The sequence below is a fragment of the Carcharhinus amblyrhynchos genome, chromosome 26, assembly GCF_965287045.1.
Source record: "Carcharhinus amblyrhynchos chromosome 26, sCarAmb.v2.hapA, whole genome shotgun sequence".
Lineage (NCBI taxonomy): Eukaryota > Metazoa > Chordata > Chondrichthyes > Carcharhiniformes > Carcharhinidae > Carcharhinus > Carcharhinus amblyrhynchos.
The window spans coordinates 24,618,683-24,637,425 of NC_137349.1; the positions used below are offsets into that span (position 1 = coordinate 24,618,683).

The 18,743-nt window shown below is 44.9% G+C and overlaps 1 protein-coding gene across 1 annotated transcript in view; it reads right to left on the reverse strand.

Annotated features, from left to right (window-relative positions):
- The window catches only part of zap70 (zeta chain of T cell receptor associated protein kinase 70), a 92,203-nt gene that overhangs the window by 23,109 nt on the left and 50,351 nt on the right, over nt 1–18,743 (reverse strand). Inside the window, exons 3-5 of the mRNA XM_080212573.1 lie at nt 9,204–9,364; nt 3,936–4,074; nt 3,204–3,285 (exon numbers count right to left, since the gene is read on the reverse strand). Of these exons, the coding sequence (XP_080068699.1) occupies nt 3,204–3,285; nt 3,936–4,074; nt 9,204–9,364 (382 nt within the window). The remainder of the gene's footprint in view (nt 1–3,203; nt 3,286–3,935; nt 4,075–9,203; nt 9,365–18,743) is intronic.

Genomic DNA, 18,743 nt, shown 5'->3' on the forward strand with positions numbered 1-18,743 from the left:
CATTATGGTAGGAGTTATTACTCTAGACAAATAGTCACCTGAGGCCAGAATTGAACCCAGGTCCCTGGAGCTGTGAGACAGCAGTGATGACCACTGTGCCATTGTGCTGCCTGTCTTTAATCGTCTCAGTATCCATGAGAATGGGTTAGCATTGGGTTAAGATAGTTTGTATTATTGATAAGAGGGTGTAAGTTATTTGAACACCTCCATTCTGTATCTAAAGAAAACGTTTCACTCGTCCGCAATGAAATATAGATCTCTGGGACTAAAGGAAATAAGAAATAGACTCTTGTCTCAACCTACAGCCCACATGGTAGGAGCTACGAAGCTGGGGTGACACTCAATAGCCCTGACCCGTAGCCAATAAAATGGTTAATGTAATCTATTTCCTATTAAGGGACAAGAAAGAGCCAGAATCAGGAATCACAGTTGGAAACTCAGAGTCTTCCTTGATACAGTTTTAGAATTCGTAGAACCCCTAGAGTGCAGAATGAGGCCATCGAGCCTGCACCAACCACAATCCTACCCGGGCTCTATCCCCGTAACCACACTTATTTACCCTGCTAATCCCCCTGGCACTAAGGGTCAGTTCAGCATGACCAATCAACCTAAGCATCACATCTTTGGACTTGGCTTTACCATTGCTTTAATGGTCTAATGCTTCTGAGACACAGTTTGACATCAATTCCTAAGCAAAAGAAAAAAATTTCTGCTGTCCTAGAACATAGAACATAGAACATTACAGCGCAGAACAGGCCCTTCGGCCCACAATGTTGCGTCGACCAGTTAAAAAACAATGACCCTCTAACCTAAACCAAACCCTTACCATCCATAAACCTATCCATGGATCTCTTAAACGCCCCCAAACTAGGCGCATTTACAACTGCAGCAGGCAGGGCATTCCAATCCCTCACCACCCTCTGGGTAAAGAACCCACCCCTGACATCCGTCCTATAACTACCACCCCTTAATTTAAAGCTATGCCCCCTCGTGCTAGCTTTCTCCATCCGAGGAAAAAGGCTATCACTGTCCACCCTATCCAAACCTCTAATCATCTTATATGTTTCAATAAGGTCCCCTCGTAGCCGCCTTCTTTCTTGAATGCCTGTCAGCATTCAAGGAACTCTAGCCCATGAAGGACAAGAAACGTCTCCACTGTCACGCTGTTTTTTCTTAAGTATATCCAACATCTTATATAATAAGTTTTGCTTAATTCACATTCATGGGCAGCATAAGGGCAGCATGGACAAGTTGGGCCAAAGGGCCTGTTTCCATGCTGTAAACCTCTATGACTTGACACCTTGTTAGCTCAGGAATAACAGGGGACACCACTGTTATAAATTAAGAATTTGGAACTAGGAGTTTTTAATGAAAAGGATTTGATACCTCTAAACCTCACTCAGGCAGGTATTTTCAGATGCACTAGCGTAATCTTTTCCTATAACTATGTACAAAAGGTCTCTTGTCTTCCCACTTTGCAGATCTTGAAATGGAAGTGCTCCCTCATGTGGAGGAAGACTTTGCTTGGGTGAGGATGTGAGAAGCCCTGAGAGTTCAGTGAAGGAGAAGTTCAGGGCAGTAGGTAGCAACACAACCATTCCAGGCACAGTCTTTCTACACAGGATGATGTTTAATGAGTTTGCTGGTTTGGAAAGGGTTACAGAAAGCAATTGCACTTTCAATGAATTCGTTGTATTGAACTGTCTGACAAAAAGTCAGCATTCATACAAAAATCCAGTCCATTGGGTCAGTTTGACAGCACATGACATTCACCTTTATGACACTTCACTGTGCATTTATTTTCCAATTATTAACAACTGTAGAAATTATGGATTAAGTTATGGACTAGCTTGATGGTTACATATTTTTCAAACGAAATGAAAACTGATGAGTTCTAGAATGGGCAAGCAATTGGCTTTGCCATATTATCACCCTCGGGGTGAAGTCAAAAATTACCCTGAGCGTGGAATGAATAAATTACTGGAATACCGCAATTTAATTACAGCTATAGTCTTATCATGCATAATACTTTCCACGTATTCTATTGTCACAAAACAGGTAAATAACAGCAGCATGGTGGCTCAGCTCACAGTGCTAGGGAACCCAGATTCAATTCCTGAATGGGGTCACCACTGTCTGTGTAGAGTCTGCACATTCTCCTGTCTGTGTGGATTTCCTCTGGGTGCTCCAGTTTCCTCCCACAGTCCAAAGGATGTGCTGGTTAGGTGCATTGGCCATGCTAAATTCTCCCTCAGTGTACCCAAACAGATACCGGAGTGTGGGGACTGGAGATTTTCACAGTAACTTCATTGCAGTGTTAATGTAAGCCTACTTGTAACACTAATGAATAAACTAAACTGAACATTATAATTTAATTATCCTACATTAGCAGAAAAAACCTTGCAATTCTAAAGAAAAGATAAATAACCATAACGTTCCTCAGCTTATATCAAATTGAAAGCATATTATTGGACAAGTCTCCAATTATTTTCTGTAAGAAAGTCTTTCAAAGAGTAACAGGCAGGACAATATCCAAGGCAGCAGTCTCCGCCATACGTAACCCCATTATTCATCCCCTCATTCTCTCACAAATGTTCTTCCTCCCATCACAGAGAACCAACTGAGACAGACCATCGCTGTCCCAGCTCAGACTGATTAACTCAGCAACGAACAAGGATCAAATCTGAGGCCTTTCTTTTCTTTTTGGATGGCACGGTAGCACAGTGGTTAGCACTGCTGCTTCACAGCTCCAGGAACCTGGGTTCAATTTCCAGCTTGGGTCACTGTCTGTGTGGAGTTTGCACATTCTCCTCGTGTCTGTGTGGGTTTCCTCTGGGTACCCCGGTTTCCTCCCACAGTCCAAGGATGTGCAGATTAGGTTGATTGGCCGTGCTAAAAATTGCCCTTAGTGTCCTGAGATGCATAGGTTAGTGGGTAAATATGTAAGGATATGGGGGTAGGGCCTGGGTGGGATTGTGGTCGGTGCAGACTCAAAGGGTTGAATGGCCTCCTTCTGTACTGTAGGATTTCTATGATTTTCTTCAATGGCTCAGAACAAAATGTTGCATTTAGTTTTGAGTCATTTGCGTCTCACTCCTACCACATTTACTTAATAGGAATTTTATTAATTGGAGAAAATGAAGTTGCTTGCTCAACACACACACACACACTTGCTACAATACATAATGCAGAAGTTGACCTACCAGCTGGTTGGCTAGGATTATTGCAGGCTTCGCGTAGTACATGTATCACCCCATCAGACTTCAGCTTCAAGTATTCAACCAGCTTTGAAACAAAAACACACGTCAGGGCAGCACTGAACAAGCAAATCAAAGTCACAAATTGATTTTTAAAATGTTATTCAGGCTACCATTTAGTGCCCACCCTCAGATGGCCTTCACCAGCTGGTGGTGAACTGTCTTCTTGAGGCTGCTACACAATACAGTGTAGGTACACCCACAGTGCTGTTCGGAAGGAAGTTCCAGGATTTTGACCCAGTAGTTAGCAGTGCAGGGTACCTCACAGACTCAATGCCAGGCAAGGGAACTTTAAGGAAGGTGGTGGCCTAGTGGTATTATCATTAGACTATTAATCCAGAAACTCAGCTAATGTTCTGGGACCCAGGTTTGAATCTCACCACAGCAGCTGGTGGAATTTGAATCCAATAAAAATATCTGGAATTAAGAATCTATTGATGACCATGAAACCATTGCCTATTGTTAGAAAAATCTGTCTGGTTCACTAGTGCCCTTTGGTGAAGGAAATCCGCTGTCCTTACCTGGTCTGGCCGACAGGTGAATCCAAAGCCACAGCAATGTGGTTGACTTTCGACTGTCCCCTAGGGATGGGCAATAAATGCTGGCTAGCCGGAGACACCCATGTCCCATGAATGAATGAGAAAAAGGGCCACATAATTCAGAACAATCATTATGTACCTGCCAAAGAGTGTCAAACTTTGATCCTTCAGGGATGGAGAACTTTCCAGATTTGTCTAAATCTATTCTGTAATGGTAGGCTGATTTTCCATACAAGACTGAGAGAGCGTACCCTCCGGCTTCGTTACGCTGCCTGAGCCTAGAACGTAAGAAAACATCACAAAGCAGTTATTCGAAAATAATGTGACATCAATTTGAATGGGCAAGACCATCTGGCCAAAGATATACATTAGAAGTCTGGGTGCACCATCTGGTGTTGGAACTTAATGGACCCTGACATCATTCCTTACCTTCTGAATGACATCCCCATCCTCAATGCAAGCTGCTGTTCATGAGGACAGAAAATTCCCAGACTTACCCATATCATTGGATTTATGTTAGTGCAACTGATGGTATGCATGTTGCTTCATCTCCTTCAAGAACCTGCCATGTCTTATAATGGGAGAGTCCTCAGTCCCTGAATGATCAACTGAACCGTGACCACTGTTGACAAGTAATGTAGGTCTTACCCTGTTTCCTGGCAGACATCTCAAAGCCTTAATATTGCACCAGTTCTTACACTCTATTTGTTTTTAACCCAGGCCAATGCTTGTCAGGTTTATATTTTGGAATTAGGGGTTATTCCCTTTAATACCATGTGCCTTAATTTTATTAACAAATCTAAAATGCATAACCTCATTAAATGCTTTATGAAACTCTGTACAGGCATGTAACAGAGAAGAATGCAGCTATTCAGCTACAGTGTACTTCACTGTCTCACTCTGGAGGAAACCAAAGGCTCCTAGAGTGAGATTTTCCAGCCGCATTTGCCCCAAACCTGGAAATTCCCATCTGAAGTCAATGGACCTTTGCACAGTCCGATCCCGCCCGCTATGATTCCCATATGTTACATTTGAACAGGAAATATCTATATCCACTCACAATTAACAATTGGGCTTACATAGTGTATAATATAAGGATGTAGTTGTCCAATTACAACTTGTGCACGTCTACCTAATTATAACATTACCAAGCATGTATTTTGTTCTATTTATGTATTAACTTCCAGAGATGGTTATGATAGCTATATTTCTAATCAGTGGGGTATATCAACCCCTCATGTCCTCCTCTGACCTATTGCCTCTTGTTAGAACTGATACTAACAAACTGCAACTGTGCATAATTCAAGGGAGGTCTTGTGTGAATGCTCTGCTGAGGCCTTCCTTATAACTAGGAGTTTTATGGTCCTTGACTCATATTTGCATCTGCTTTAATTGAGATCTGTGGTTTCTCATAGTTTACCCTGTGTGACTGAGTTTGGCTGCTTGCAGCTTTGGCGGTTTTTAAACTTGTGCAATTATTAACCCTTTCAAGGCAATTCCCACATAATTTCTTTTACCAGGGAACTTAATTTTTGCTGTTAAACCTTTCACAAATTTTTAATGGGTGTCCATTCCTTGTCTCTGTCTGTGGAAGTATTAATTTTAACTCGTTTTACTCCTTGAAACTGATGTAAGGCTCACTAGGCTCTAGTCACCTGGCTTATCACTTTAGAACCATAAAATCCCTACAGTGCAGAAGGACCCATCAGGTCTGCACCAGCCCTCAGAAAGAGCATCTTACTCTGGCCCAATCCCCCACCATATCCCTGTAACCCCATACATTTACCATGGCTAATCCACCTAACCTCCACACCTTTGGACTCAAAGGGGCAATCTAACATGGCCAATCCACCTAAACATTTAAGAGTGTGGGAGGAAACCGCAACACCTGGAGGAAACCCACACGGACACTGGGAGAGCGTGCAAACTCCACACAGACAGTGACCCAAGGCCAGAATTGAACCTGGGTCCCTGGCGCTGTGAGACAGCGATACTAACCACTGTGTCTCTGCACCGTAAACTTGCTCACTTTTTGAGCAGAGCTGCTACATTGGAAACAGGCTAGTTCTAGAAGCCAATTTCTGTAACTGAAGATGATTCAAATATTATGCTCCGAATCGCTGCTATTTTCTCTCTGACTTCTCTCAATCTTCCTAGGATCATAGCTATCAAAGCGGGGTGTCCAGGTGATGTGTGTAAGGCACCACCAGTCTCTCATAAAAGTATAGAAGAGTGTACACTAAGTTACATCAACCTAGCCAGGGTCTTACAATATCTGGCTAATGGTGTACTCAGTCTCATTCAGGTTCTCAATGTTTTAGTTTGAAACTCTTGAATTTCTTCTCTCAAACATTTCTTTTTTTCATTCACTCGTGGGACATCGGTCAGCATTTATTAGCCCATCCCCTAGTTGCCCCTGACGAGGTGGTGGTGAGCAGCCTTCTTGAATACTGCAGTCCGTGTTCTGTAAGTTGATCCACAACACCATTAGGGAGGCAATTCCAGGATTTTGACTCAGCAACTGTGGAGTAACGGTGATATATTTCCAAGTCAGGGTGTTGAGTGGCTTGGAGGGGAACTTGGTCCTCCCATTTACCTTCTGTCCTTGTCCTTCTAGATGGAAGTGGGCATCGGTTTGGAAGGTACCGTCAAAGAATCTTTGGTGAATTGCTGCAGTGTATTTTATAGATAGTGCTGCTACTGCGTGTCAGTAGTGGAAGGATTGAATGTTTGTAGATAGACACTGATAGACACTGCTGCTACTGAGTGTCAGTAGTGGAAGAATTGAATGTTTGTAGATGTGGTGCCAATAAAGCAGCCCTCTTTATCCTGGATGGAGTCAAGCTTCTTGAGTGTTATTAGAGCTGCCCCCACAAAGATAGGAGCCAGTGAGCCACTGTGCTGTGGAAGGAAGCCGCCATGCTCCGAGCCCCAGGCCCAGCTTGGCAGTCAGCTGTCTGATCCTGCTGCTGTTTGAGGTGAGGTACAGCGCCCAGGCCTGACCCAGGGAGGTGAGAGGAGGTAAAGACAGGTGTCTTTACATCTGACAGGTCCGGCTCCGAGCATCTGTAATGGGAACTGGAACAGTCATTAGTGAGCTCTAGGCAAGTGGGGAGTATTTCACCACACTCCTGACTTGTGCCTTGTAGATGGTAAATAGGCTTAGGGGAGCCAGGAGGTGAGTTACTCACTGCAGTATTCCTAGCCTCTGACCTGCTCTTGTAGCCATTGTGTTTATGTGGCCAGCTTCTGGTCAATGGAAACCGCATTGGTTACTCTATTCTTCAGCCCCACCCTACTTGCAATCTTTCTTTCTTGGGTGGTTTTCTCAATTTCTCTCTTTTGTTTGTTCTCCCTTTTATAACTTCCTTCCCCTTTTCCTTTTTGTTTACACACAGTCCACAAAGACATCCTTCATTCCTGTGCCGAACACGTTCAGGGGATTTTCATTCAAGCTTCTTCCTTGCCGGCCGTAGCTGCTCTTTGGAGAACTACCATCTCGAGACTTCTCCTGATATTGCACTTCTGCAGACTCTGTCTTGATTCACCATTATAAACCAAAGCTAATGACCTTACTGGCAGTGTTCACATCTCAATATAGTTCTGTTTTTGGAAATTCAGCAAATGAGGAAGAATGTTGGAATATTTACTGCAATCTTCCCCATTCTTTAAACTACATGCCACTAAGTTCCCTCCTGGTTCCTTCTTATTTTGCTATCTGACCTGAGGAAATACTAGCCCCCATATTCTGCATGTTAGGGTCCATGCACACAGGTCGTGCTATGTGCCAAAAAGTCCATCTGCTCTTCATTTGCAACCACATTTGAACACAGTGGCTATGCACTGAACATGGCTTCTATCTCCAACTAGAAGTCTCACAGATTTAAGGCCAACAGGTTTATTTGGTAGTAAATGCCACTAGCTTTACTACCAAATAAACCTTTTACTACCACCTGTTTACTACCGAATAAACCATTTGGACTTTAACCTGGTGTTGTGAGACTTCTTACTGTGTTTACCCCAGTCCAACGCCGGCATCTCCACATCATTTCCGACTAGATACATACCTCTTTAAGAAGAGAAGAGACTCACGTACGTTGGTGTTAAGTGCCACTGAACTGTTAAATGAGCTTAAAGTTTAGACATTGGCAGCAATGGAGGTGGTACATTGACAGTATCAGGGAAATTGCAAGGGGTGGCAGCTGGGCTGCCTTTTCATAGCTCTCCTCCACTTTGTCATCGGAAAACCCTTGCTGATGTTGCTCCAACATGCGGCACGTGACAATACAAGGGATTCTGGTACATTGTGAGGGTGTAATTCTATCTATTATGTCCACAGAGGCAAAGAGTGGGATTTTCCGGCCACACTTACCCCAAAACCAGAAATTCCCACCAGAGGCCAATGGCCCTTTGCATGGTCTGCCCCAACCCGCTATAATTCCCATGGAGGGCTGGATGGGAAAATTCCACCCGTGGGGTTTTACAGCACGGAAAGAGGCCCTTCAGACCATCATGTCTGCACCGACCATCAAGCACCTGTCTATTTTAATCCCATTTTTAAGCATTTGGTCCATAGCCTTGCATGTTCTGCTGCTGTCCAGACATCAGAAGTGCTGTTCTAATCCAATTGTACATTTGATGGAAGCATATGCTTTCTCTACTCTGATGTTTCAGTTGGGGGGCTGGGGGGAGAGTAGAAGAATCTTAAGCAACAGCAACAGCAGGATAGCACTGTTATCATGCATCCACGCACCCCCGACCTCTGCGCACCCCTGAATCGACTATCATTTAAAGCAAATTGTAATGGCGGCACGGTAGCACAGCGGTTAGCACTGCTGCTTCACAGCTCCAAGGTCCTGGATTTGATTCCCGGCTCGGGTCATTGTCTGTGTGGAGTTTGCACATTCTCCACGTCCTCCGGGTACTCCAGTTTCCTCCCACAGTCCAAAGATATGCCAGTTAGGTTGATTGGCCATGCTAAGAAATTGCCCCTTAGTGTCCAGGGATGTGTAGGTTAGGGGGATTAGTGGGTGTAATATGTAGGGATATGGGGGTAGGGCCTGGGTGGGATTGTGTTCAGTGCAGACTCGATGGGCCGAAGGGCCTTTTTCTGCACTGTAGGGTTCTATGGGCTTTAATTAGGCAATTGAGGTGGGCCTGTTAAAAAATGAACTCCCTGATTAAGGGCCAAATTGATGGGCCAAGCTGAGGAGCTTCTTGCTTTGTACTTAATCAGGCGTGTCAGTTCCTCTGGGACTCCGAGTGTAGACTGCTAACTAAAAGCACTCTGGATACTGTTGTCAAACTTGTAAATAAAGGGATTTTGGTGAAGGGGTTTCTGCCTCCAAGGACTTATTACACAGATATACGTTTCTCTTTCTCATAAGGAAGAAAAGGCAAAGCTTACAGATATTTCCCATCTGGCTGCGCACCAGAGTATAGTCGGCGCTCTGCTTCCTGCCGTTGTATGGGACCGTGGTACCAGGGCATCTTCTCATGTGCAGTGCTTGCAATCAGCTTCTGTAACTGTGGAGCTTGACTGATAATCGCTTGCTCCAACGCATCACCCTGCAAAGGAACGCAAAATTCAACTGCATTAAAATTCAATCCCACATAAACAACAAATACTTCAAGATGTTAATTAATGGATAAAGATTGTTAAATCCATTGGAAGCATGTGTCGGAAATAAGCTGGGCTTTAGAGTGTCTGGGCTTCACAAATAGAAAGGTGGCAGTCTCCCAGCTACCTGGCGAGAGAATAAAATGTCATGCAGCATTCACTTGAATGTGATTTGATGTGGGCAGGCAACAAGAAATGATTACATTCAAAATGAGAGCTTGGAATCAGTTTTAATTCATGTCTTTCACGGCATGGTGGTGCAGTGGTTAGCACTGCTGCCTCACAGCGCCAGGGACCCAAGTTCAATTCCCAGCTTGGGTCACTTGTCTGTGTGGAGTTTGCACATTCTCCTTGTGTCTGTGTGGGGTTTCTTCTGGGTGCTCCGGTTTCCTCCCATAGTCCGCTACACGTGCTGGTCAGTGCATTGACCTGAACAGGTGCCAGAGTGTGGCGACCAGGGAAATTTCACAGTAACTTCATTGCAGTGTTAATGTCAGAATTACTTGTGACTAATTAATAAACTTTATCTCTTACAGATCCCACACACAACATTCAAGCTCCTAGACCAATACAGGAATTAGTGGGTCCTTTTAATGAGGAAAGTTTGGACAGACTAGTCTTGTATCCACTGGAGTTTAGAAGAATAAGAGGTGACTTGATTGAAACCATCAAGACCCGGTGGGGCATTGACAGGCTGGATGTGGAAAGCATGCTTCCTCTTGTTGGAGATTCTAAGGATAAACTGTTCAAAAATAAAGGATCGTTCATTTAAAATAGAGACGTTTTCTCTCTCGGGGCTTTGAAACTCTTTCTCAAAAGGCAGTGGAAACAGAGTCTTTGAATATTTTTAAGGCTGAGATGGACAGAATCTTAATATGCAAGGGGGAGGAAGTGAAAGATTATCGGGGGTGGGTTGGAGGTTACAATAAGATTAGCCATGGCCTACTCCTGCTCCTATTCTATATATTTGTGTGCCGGAGGAGGACAACAACTCCACATAGGAGTTGCTCTCACTCTGTCTGAGAAAGCACCATCACAAGACTCATGCACACCAGCCATATACACACACCTCAGAGGGGCTGCCGAGACAGGTAGCTGCTTCATTAACTTAGTGAAGTAGATAGCATGGGCTGAATTTTGCAGGCCATCTGTGGGCAGGAAATCTAGCGGGTGAACCTGTAAGTTAGAGTGACATGCCATCAGTGGCATTTCCATCACCAATCCTCCCATTGTGCCACAGTTTTGCAGGTGGCGGGGGAGACATTGGGTGGATTGTCCATCCATGGACCAACTGAGGCTTTTAAGAGGTAATTAATCATAGAATCCCTGCAGTGCAGAAGGAGCCATTTGGCCAATCGAGTCTGCACCGTCTCTCTGACAGAGTGTCTAACCCAGGCCCTCTCCCAGGCCCTGCACCCCACATAATTACCATGGCTAAACCATCTAACCTCGACATCTTTCAACACTAAGGGCTGGATTTTCCGGCTGTGCTTGCCCCAACATCAGAAAATCCAGCCTGAGGTCAGTGGACCTCTGCATGGTCTGTGTCCCGCCCGCTATGATTCCTGTGGGGTGGGAAAATTCAGAACTGAGGGCAATTGAACATGGCCAATCAATGTAACCTTTGGACTGTGGGAGGAAACCAAAGCCCCCTGAGGAAACCCACGCAGTCACGAGGAGAACGTGCAAACTGCACACAGGAATTAGCAGAATTGAACCCGGATCCCTGGCGCAGTGAGGCAGCAGTGCCCATTTAAGGCACTGCGCTGCTCATTTAAATGGACTCATCCAGCCACTATTCCAATTTAACTGGTGGCAGGAGAGTCCTATGCTTAACATGAAGCCTAACAGGTTTAACCCTGTGGACTGCTGGTCAGTGAAAGGGGCTGGTACCTCCAACATCCCATCTATCAATCATAAGCACCCACCCTGCCCATCTTCTCCCCTCCACAGCATGTCTCACACCCACCCTTACCTCCTACCCTGATCAACATGCATCCCCCCATTGCTAGCTGGGGTCTGTCAGCCTGGTCTCAGGAAGACATGTCTGAATGTCTGGATCCATATCTGAACACCCTGCTCGACCTACCTGCAGTACCAGCAGTGGCCAGCACTCCTGCGTGGAGCTACTGGTGTGCAGAGTCCCTGGCCTCCGAATGGCCAATCTCTGGGACACGGCCAGAAGTCCCTTGTCATATTCATTTAAAGAGCCCCCATCGCCCAAAAGTATTTAAAAGTAGTGGGGGTGGGGAGTGTTGTGAGCCAGCTAAATGGTTGCAGGCTCCCCTCTGAAATTTATGCTGGATTATGAGGAGCCTGGCCCCAATAATAAGCAAGCCAAGAACAGCAGGAAAGGTTCCTGTTAGAGGGTACAGGATCCTCCATGCTCTGCTCAGCTGGACATAGGTGCGGAGGTTCAAAGATTGTTGATGAAGACAGCCATTGAGAAGCGGCAGCGGAAAATGTGTGGGGTTCTGTTAACCTTTTTGGAGGCATTGTGTACGATTGGCAAGAGAGATTGGGGGTTTACGTGTCGACCATTCTGATGTCTACCTCCATGGAGAGAGTGGTCGGCTGCATGGAGCATCAGATGTGACAGCTAACTGAGTACATGTTGATCCTCAGCAATGGTCTGCCCATGTAGCTTATTGAGGAAAACCTTGCCTCAGATGTTCAGAACCCCAGAGAAATGCAGTAACGTGACCTCCAACTCTTGGCTAGTAAGAAAGTGCAGGTGACCCACTGAAAATGGAGAAAGTTAACATGGAATTGTCGACAAAAACAAAAAAAATTGGATAAACTCAGCAGGTCTGGTAGCATCTGTGGAGAAAAACAGAGTTAATGTTTTGAGTGCAAATGATACCACTACAAAGTGGAATTAGCAAATTTGCTCAAAGCACTTCAACTCCTTGCATTGCCCATCCCCAGTCAGAATCTGTTTTCTAATTCATTTATGGGACATGGGTTTCGCTGGCTGGACTAACATTTATTACTCATCCCAGTTGCCCTTCAGAAGGTGGTGATGTGCTGCCTTCTTGAACAGCTGCGGTCCATGTGGTGTAGGTACACCCACTGCACTGTTAGGGAGGGAATTCCAGGATTTTGACCCAGTGACAGTGAAGGAACGGTGATGTATTTTCAAGTCAGGATGGTGCGTGTCTTGGAGGGGAACCTTCAGGCGGTAGTGCTCCCAGGTTATCTGCTACTCCTGTCCTTCGAGATGGTAGTGGTAATGGGTCTCAGTTGTGGGTGTTCCTGTCATCCAGATAATGGCCCCTGGTGCCCTTGGCACCCCTGGCCATTGGCAGCAGCAGGTGGCAGATTGGGCTGAACGCTGTGGCACTCATGTAGACAATCAGGGTGGCTGTGAGAAAGCCCTCACTGGGGAATGCTTGCAGTATGATTTCTGGGTGTAGCCGCCTGGACGTCTGGTGCAAGCGAGCTTCCAGGAATGGCCTGCAGTTCAGACAGAAGAGAAAATCCTCCTAACTTGCAAGCAATTAGACATTAAAGTGTGAAGCCCTTTCTCAATATCTGACAAGCTCCCTTGACTGAGACAACAGCTGCCAGACCTGCTCTTTGTAACTGTTAGCGGGGCCTGTGCTGGAATGTCAAAAATAAACCGCAGAGCCATTCAAGCAGGGTAACCAGTGCAACATAAGTGGGCATTACAATTGGCATCATAGGCAGTTCCTCAAGGGCCTCTCAGCAACCAGTGAGAATACCCACAACAGGAACCTCAACTCAGCGGTGGGCCCTGACCTGTGGACCTCCAGCCCCGTCAAGCTATCCCAAGCCCCTGCACTCTCGAAGACACCCCACCCGCCCCACGCCGTGGCAACGGCTGACTTGCCCTTTTTCACCCGAGTGGTTAGTGCTAAGAGGTGCTCACCTCCTCACTCGCCCTCACAATCCATGACACCAGAACCACATTTCAAGGGATGAGTAAGGATTTGTACCTGTGGGACATCCCACTGGGGAGGTGGGAACATTCCGGGAGGGGGTGATGATCGCGTGCCAAACTCGCGAATGAGACTGAAATCAACTCAATCTCATGCTAATCAGCCTCGTGCCCTTTCTGGGTGAGATCCAGTTTGTGACAACAGAAGGAATCGGGAAGATCACAAACTGTTTGGCACCAGGCACAAAACCCATCTTTGGGCCCATGTGCAATTTTCCTGGATTAGCAGGATCTGTGCCCGGCTCAATGTAGCCAGAAAGTCACAGCCAATATATGGTTAAATGTCCTTTGGTTGTTCTTGAGGTGTAGATTTTAAACGCTACAGCAATTTGGATTAATTGGTTTCATGGAAATCTAAGTTCGCAGATAAATTTCTCATAAAATTGACTTCTGAACCAACTAATACACTTGTTCCAAGAGAGAGAGAGAAAGAGAGATAGCAGCTTTACCTGTTTCCTTGGCTGAAAAAATTCCTTGACACTCACTGTGCCACTTGCAATCTCTCTGCATTGTATGTTTTCTACCAGGTTTTGAGTGATTCTGTCTGTGGCAGCAATTATTTCAATATTCAGCACTTTGCATTTTAATGTCTCTTCCTTAGACCGCAATGGGTTTTGATGGGTCTTTGAATCACAGGAAACGTCCCTCTCTTCAAATTCCCCTAAGGAAGTCTTGTTTGTTTTTCCACCTACACCTCAGAAGGTGGCCTTGTATTTTTAAGCTCTTTGTCCTGTCTCATTTCAAACTGCAAAATTTCCAGTCAGTTGAAAGTTGAAAGGCCATGTTTTCAGAAATAAGGGGTGTAGCTTCCGACGGTAGTTGTGCAAGCTTCAATTGAGAACTATCACTCTGGAAACCCTGATGTATAATGATACATTGTATACATGCATGCTTCCCAACATGCTCTCAGTTTTAGCTGTTTTAACCTGACACCTCCACATAATCTCACCCACCTTGAAATATTAAAATTCCCCACTAAGTTTTTATCAAAATTGGTCTATTCTTAAGCACCATGTAATTTGAGACTGTCTTTTATTTACCCTCCAAATAGTTACTTGCACAGTCTCATTATACCTGTGATTTCCCCTCCCACAAGCCTCTGTCCCAAATGAGTGCAAAATAAGTGGGAGTATCGGTAGTTTTGGAAGAATATGCAGTTTTTCACATTAGCAGGGAAGCTTTCTGAAAATAAACTGAAGTGGTGTAATTGTAAACTTCTCCAGGTATCAAACTTTTCAAAGAACAATAAAAGTTATACCACAAGAACAGCAACGGCCCTCCAAGTCTGCACCGACCGACTGAACTAAACCTCTCACCACCCCCGCTGTACCCTTCCGGGGATCATACCTCTCCATTCCCATCCTATTCACGTATTTGTCAAGACGCAGTTAAATTTTGACTCAGGGAAGAATGTTTTTCAGTCGGCGCTGTGAAAAGTGGAAGTGATGAGGTAAACGGATAAAACTTTTGTCAGAAAACAAAATCAGTTGATCTCTGATCGAACACACTGGGACTTTTCATTGAAGTTTATTATTCACTGCTATTTAAAGAAGATATTTTGGTGATACTCTAAAATGTATGGCTCACTCACACATTAAACGAGGTGTTTACACGAGGTGATTTACATTTGTACTGAGAATTAAAATGGGAACCCAATACTTAATCTGTGGGCGAGCTAATTTTAATTTGTACTTACATTACCACTTAATGCAGGGTTCCACTGGAGCCTCACAGGGGTTTTGGGACAAGCCAGGCACATATGTAAAATTTGAAAACTGTGCCATTATAGCACAGCTTGTGGGACAAGAAGAGTAGGGTTGTTTCCTCCTCCAAGCAGGCTGCCCAGTAAATCCCCATGGCCACCATTCAAACTCCCAACCATCATTGGGGCAGCATGATGGCACGGTGGTTAGCACTGCTGCCTCAAAGCACCGGGGACCTGCGTTCAATTCTGGCTTCGGGTCACTGTCTCTGTGGAGTTTGCACGTGTCTGCATGGGTTTCCTCTGGATTCCTCTCACAGTCCAAAGGTGTGTGAGTTAGGTTGACTGGCCATGCTAAATTGTTCCTTAGTGTCAGGGTGACTGGCAGAGTAAATGCATGGGATTGCAGATATGGGGCCTGGGTGGGATTGTTGTCACTGCAGGCTCGATGGACCAATTGGCCTCCTTCTGCACTGTAGTAATTCTATGATGCTATCTAATACACACCACCATGCCTGACCACCACTGGGGCCACCCTTCTCAATCACCATCATTTCCCCACCAACTCACAATTCCTTTCCTCACAAGGTTGGGGCCTTTGCCCCATCCACTATCTGATGAACCCACCACCAGTGGCATTACCTTTCAATCCTCTTCCCATCAGGTCAATCGGTGGCACAGTGCTTAGCACCGCTGCCTTACAGGGCCAGGGGCCCAGCTTTAATTCCAGCCTTGAGTGACTGTCTGTATGGAGTTTGCGCGTTCTCCCTGTATCTGTATGAGTTTCCTTCGGGTGCTCTGGTTTCCTCCCACAGTACAAAGATGTGCAAGTTAGGTGGATTGGCTCTGCTAAATTGTCCCTTGGTATCCCAGGATGTGTAGAAAGGGGATTAGCAAGTAAATACGTGCAGTTACAGGAATAGAGCCTAGGTAAGATGCTCTGTAAGAGAGTTAGAGCAGGCTCAATAGGCTGAATGGCCTCCTTCTGCAGAGGTTCCATGAATCCTCCTTCTCCACCCCTCTCTGCCACATTCCTTGCTGTGAGTGGGAGTCGGTGGCATCGTGGTAATGTCACTGGAATTATAATCTAGAGTCTCAGGCTAATGTTCTTGGGATGCAAGTTCAAATCCCACCATGGCAGTTGGTGGAATTTAAGATCAATTAATAAAAAGTGGGAAATAAATCTGGAATTGAAAGCTAGTCTTAGTCACAGCGCTGGTCCCAGGTTCGATTCCCTGTTTGGGCCACTGTCTGTACGGAGTCTGCACATTCTCCCTGTATCTGTGCAAGTTTCCTCTGATTACTCCGATTTCCTCTCACCATTATACACAATTGGGATGAGTTACCTGCACAAACTATAGTGGCAATCTCTCTCAGCCATTTCCATGAACTGATATGAATTCTCCTAACGCCAGCACACCATTTTCTGTAACAATACGATTGTGATCAGAAAGATGTGCTGGTTAGGTGAATTGGCCGTGCTAAATTACCCCACAGCGTACCCAAACAGGCGCCGGAGTGTGGCAACTAGGGGCTCGATGGGCAGTCTTAATGTAAGCCTACTTGTAATTAATAAATAAACTTTACAACTTTTACTTTATACTTTTTTTAAAGAACTGCTACCATTAAAAATATTTCAGGAACACATTTTTCCTGGTTTTCCAATTTCGCAACAGTCACAACTCTCTACCAGCAACTCTGGCCCAAACTCGTCTCTGGGTTAAAACTGTGTTGAAAAGGCAGAGTGTGGCACTCAAGCGTAAAGCTTACTTTAACCAGAAAGGTATAAATCCCGATTTTAGTCTACCCTGACTTAAAGGATAAGTCCAGGATATTAACTTTACAAGTGATGGATGTACTCAAGAAATAAAATAACAGTCACCTATGAAATAATGAGTTTTTTTGTTAAATGTAAGTTCAAGAATTCAATGATAATAACGTAAAATCTTCTGTACAAGCCATGTGTTTGTTCTTGATTAGAGTTCTTTCATGGGAGTGATTTGTACAATCGTGTGATTAATTTTAAGATAAGTAGTGGCAGAATTGAGTAAAGATAAGAAAGATAGGTGTAGTGAAACATTAAAGCTTCACATTTGATCAGCTGTAGATCACAATCATGATAATCTGCGACTTTAGAATTCATTTATTGCAGAAGAATACCTACACTGCAGAAGGAGACCATTCAGCCCATCGAACCTGCACTAGAAGGCATTCACCCCTTTACTTGCAGGTAGGCAATTAAAATCCTCCAGTTCACGTTCTTGCCCTGGACCCACTGCTGGCTTTGCATGTTGGTTTCTGAAAATATTATCGCCATTTAATCCAGCAGCCAGAATTGAGAAAGTAACAGTTAAAAGTCCCATCAGACCCGTCAACACAGAAACCGGAATGGGCCCAAAATTACACAGCACAAAACTATCAGTCACCCTTCTGCTTTCGTAGAGCAGCGATCTTTGCTCTGCTATACAAATTCAGCTAGATTTACTTTATGCCACTATCAGTGCCCTTTTTGGTCCTTAACCCTTTCTTTTTTCCAAACTCTCATAGTTCACACCTACCCTAGACCTTCCACTTTCCCCCACCCATTCTTACAGAGTGTAACCATTCAACACATCTATTTTTTTCATTCATTCGCTGGCTGGCCAGCATTTATTGCCCTTCCCAACTGCCCTTGGAGGGCAGTTGAGAGTCAACCACATTGCTGTGGCACTGGATCCACATATAGGCCAGACTGGGTAAGGACAGCAGATTTCCTTCCTTAAAGGACATTAGTGAACCAGATGGGTGTTTACGAGTATCCACAATGGTTTCGTGGTCATCAGTAAGTCCTTAATTCCAGATTTTGTTTTGAAAAATAATTCCACCATCTGCCAGGGCAACATTCGAACCTGGGTCCCCAGAACAGTAGCTGAGTTTCTGGATTAATAGTCTAGTGACAATGCCATTAAGCCATTGCTTCTGACCAAAGGGTCACAAAGAGTAACCTAGACTTGAAAGTCAGTTCTTTTCCCTCCTTACAGATGCTGCCAGACCTGCTGAGATTCTCCAGCATTTTCCCTTTTGGTTTCAGATTTCAGCATCTGCAGCAATTTGTTTTTAGCTATTGCCTCTTCCTGTTGTTAACGCTGAAGGAGTATACAGACTCAAAACATCAACTTTGTGTTTTTCTGCAGAGGTGTCGCCAGGCCAGCTGAGTTTTTCCACCATTTTTTGTTTTTATTTCAGATTTCCAGCATCCACAGTAATTTTATCCCAAAAGATTCATTTAGTTTTTTGCATTTCTTCCTGAAGTCATTTCCTCCTGGCAACTAACAGCGACCAGGAGACAATAATTAGCTACTCTGCAATCAACTTATGAACGGGCAGCTTGCTGGCCACCCTATCCATTCCATTGACTCCCCTCTGTCCACACTCACTCTACTCTCCTCCCAATGCTGACCACAGCTCCCAAACACTTCCCTCTCTTCCCCACCCACCACCACCATTCTCAAGCTCTGTTTGATGACTGAGGCTTCAGGCATCTATTCTGGTTATTTTTATGCTGTATACCAACTGATCCTACAACTCGTCCACACTCTGAGTGCCAGCAATTGTCACTGCATTAAACCTTCACCAATGGATCAATAACACTGGCACCAAGAACACACTGCGGCTCAGTGACTGA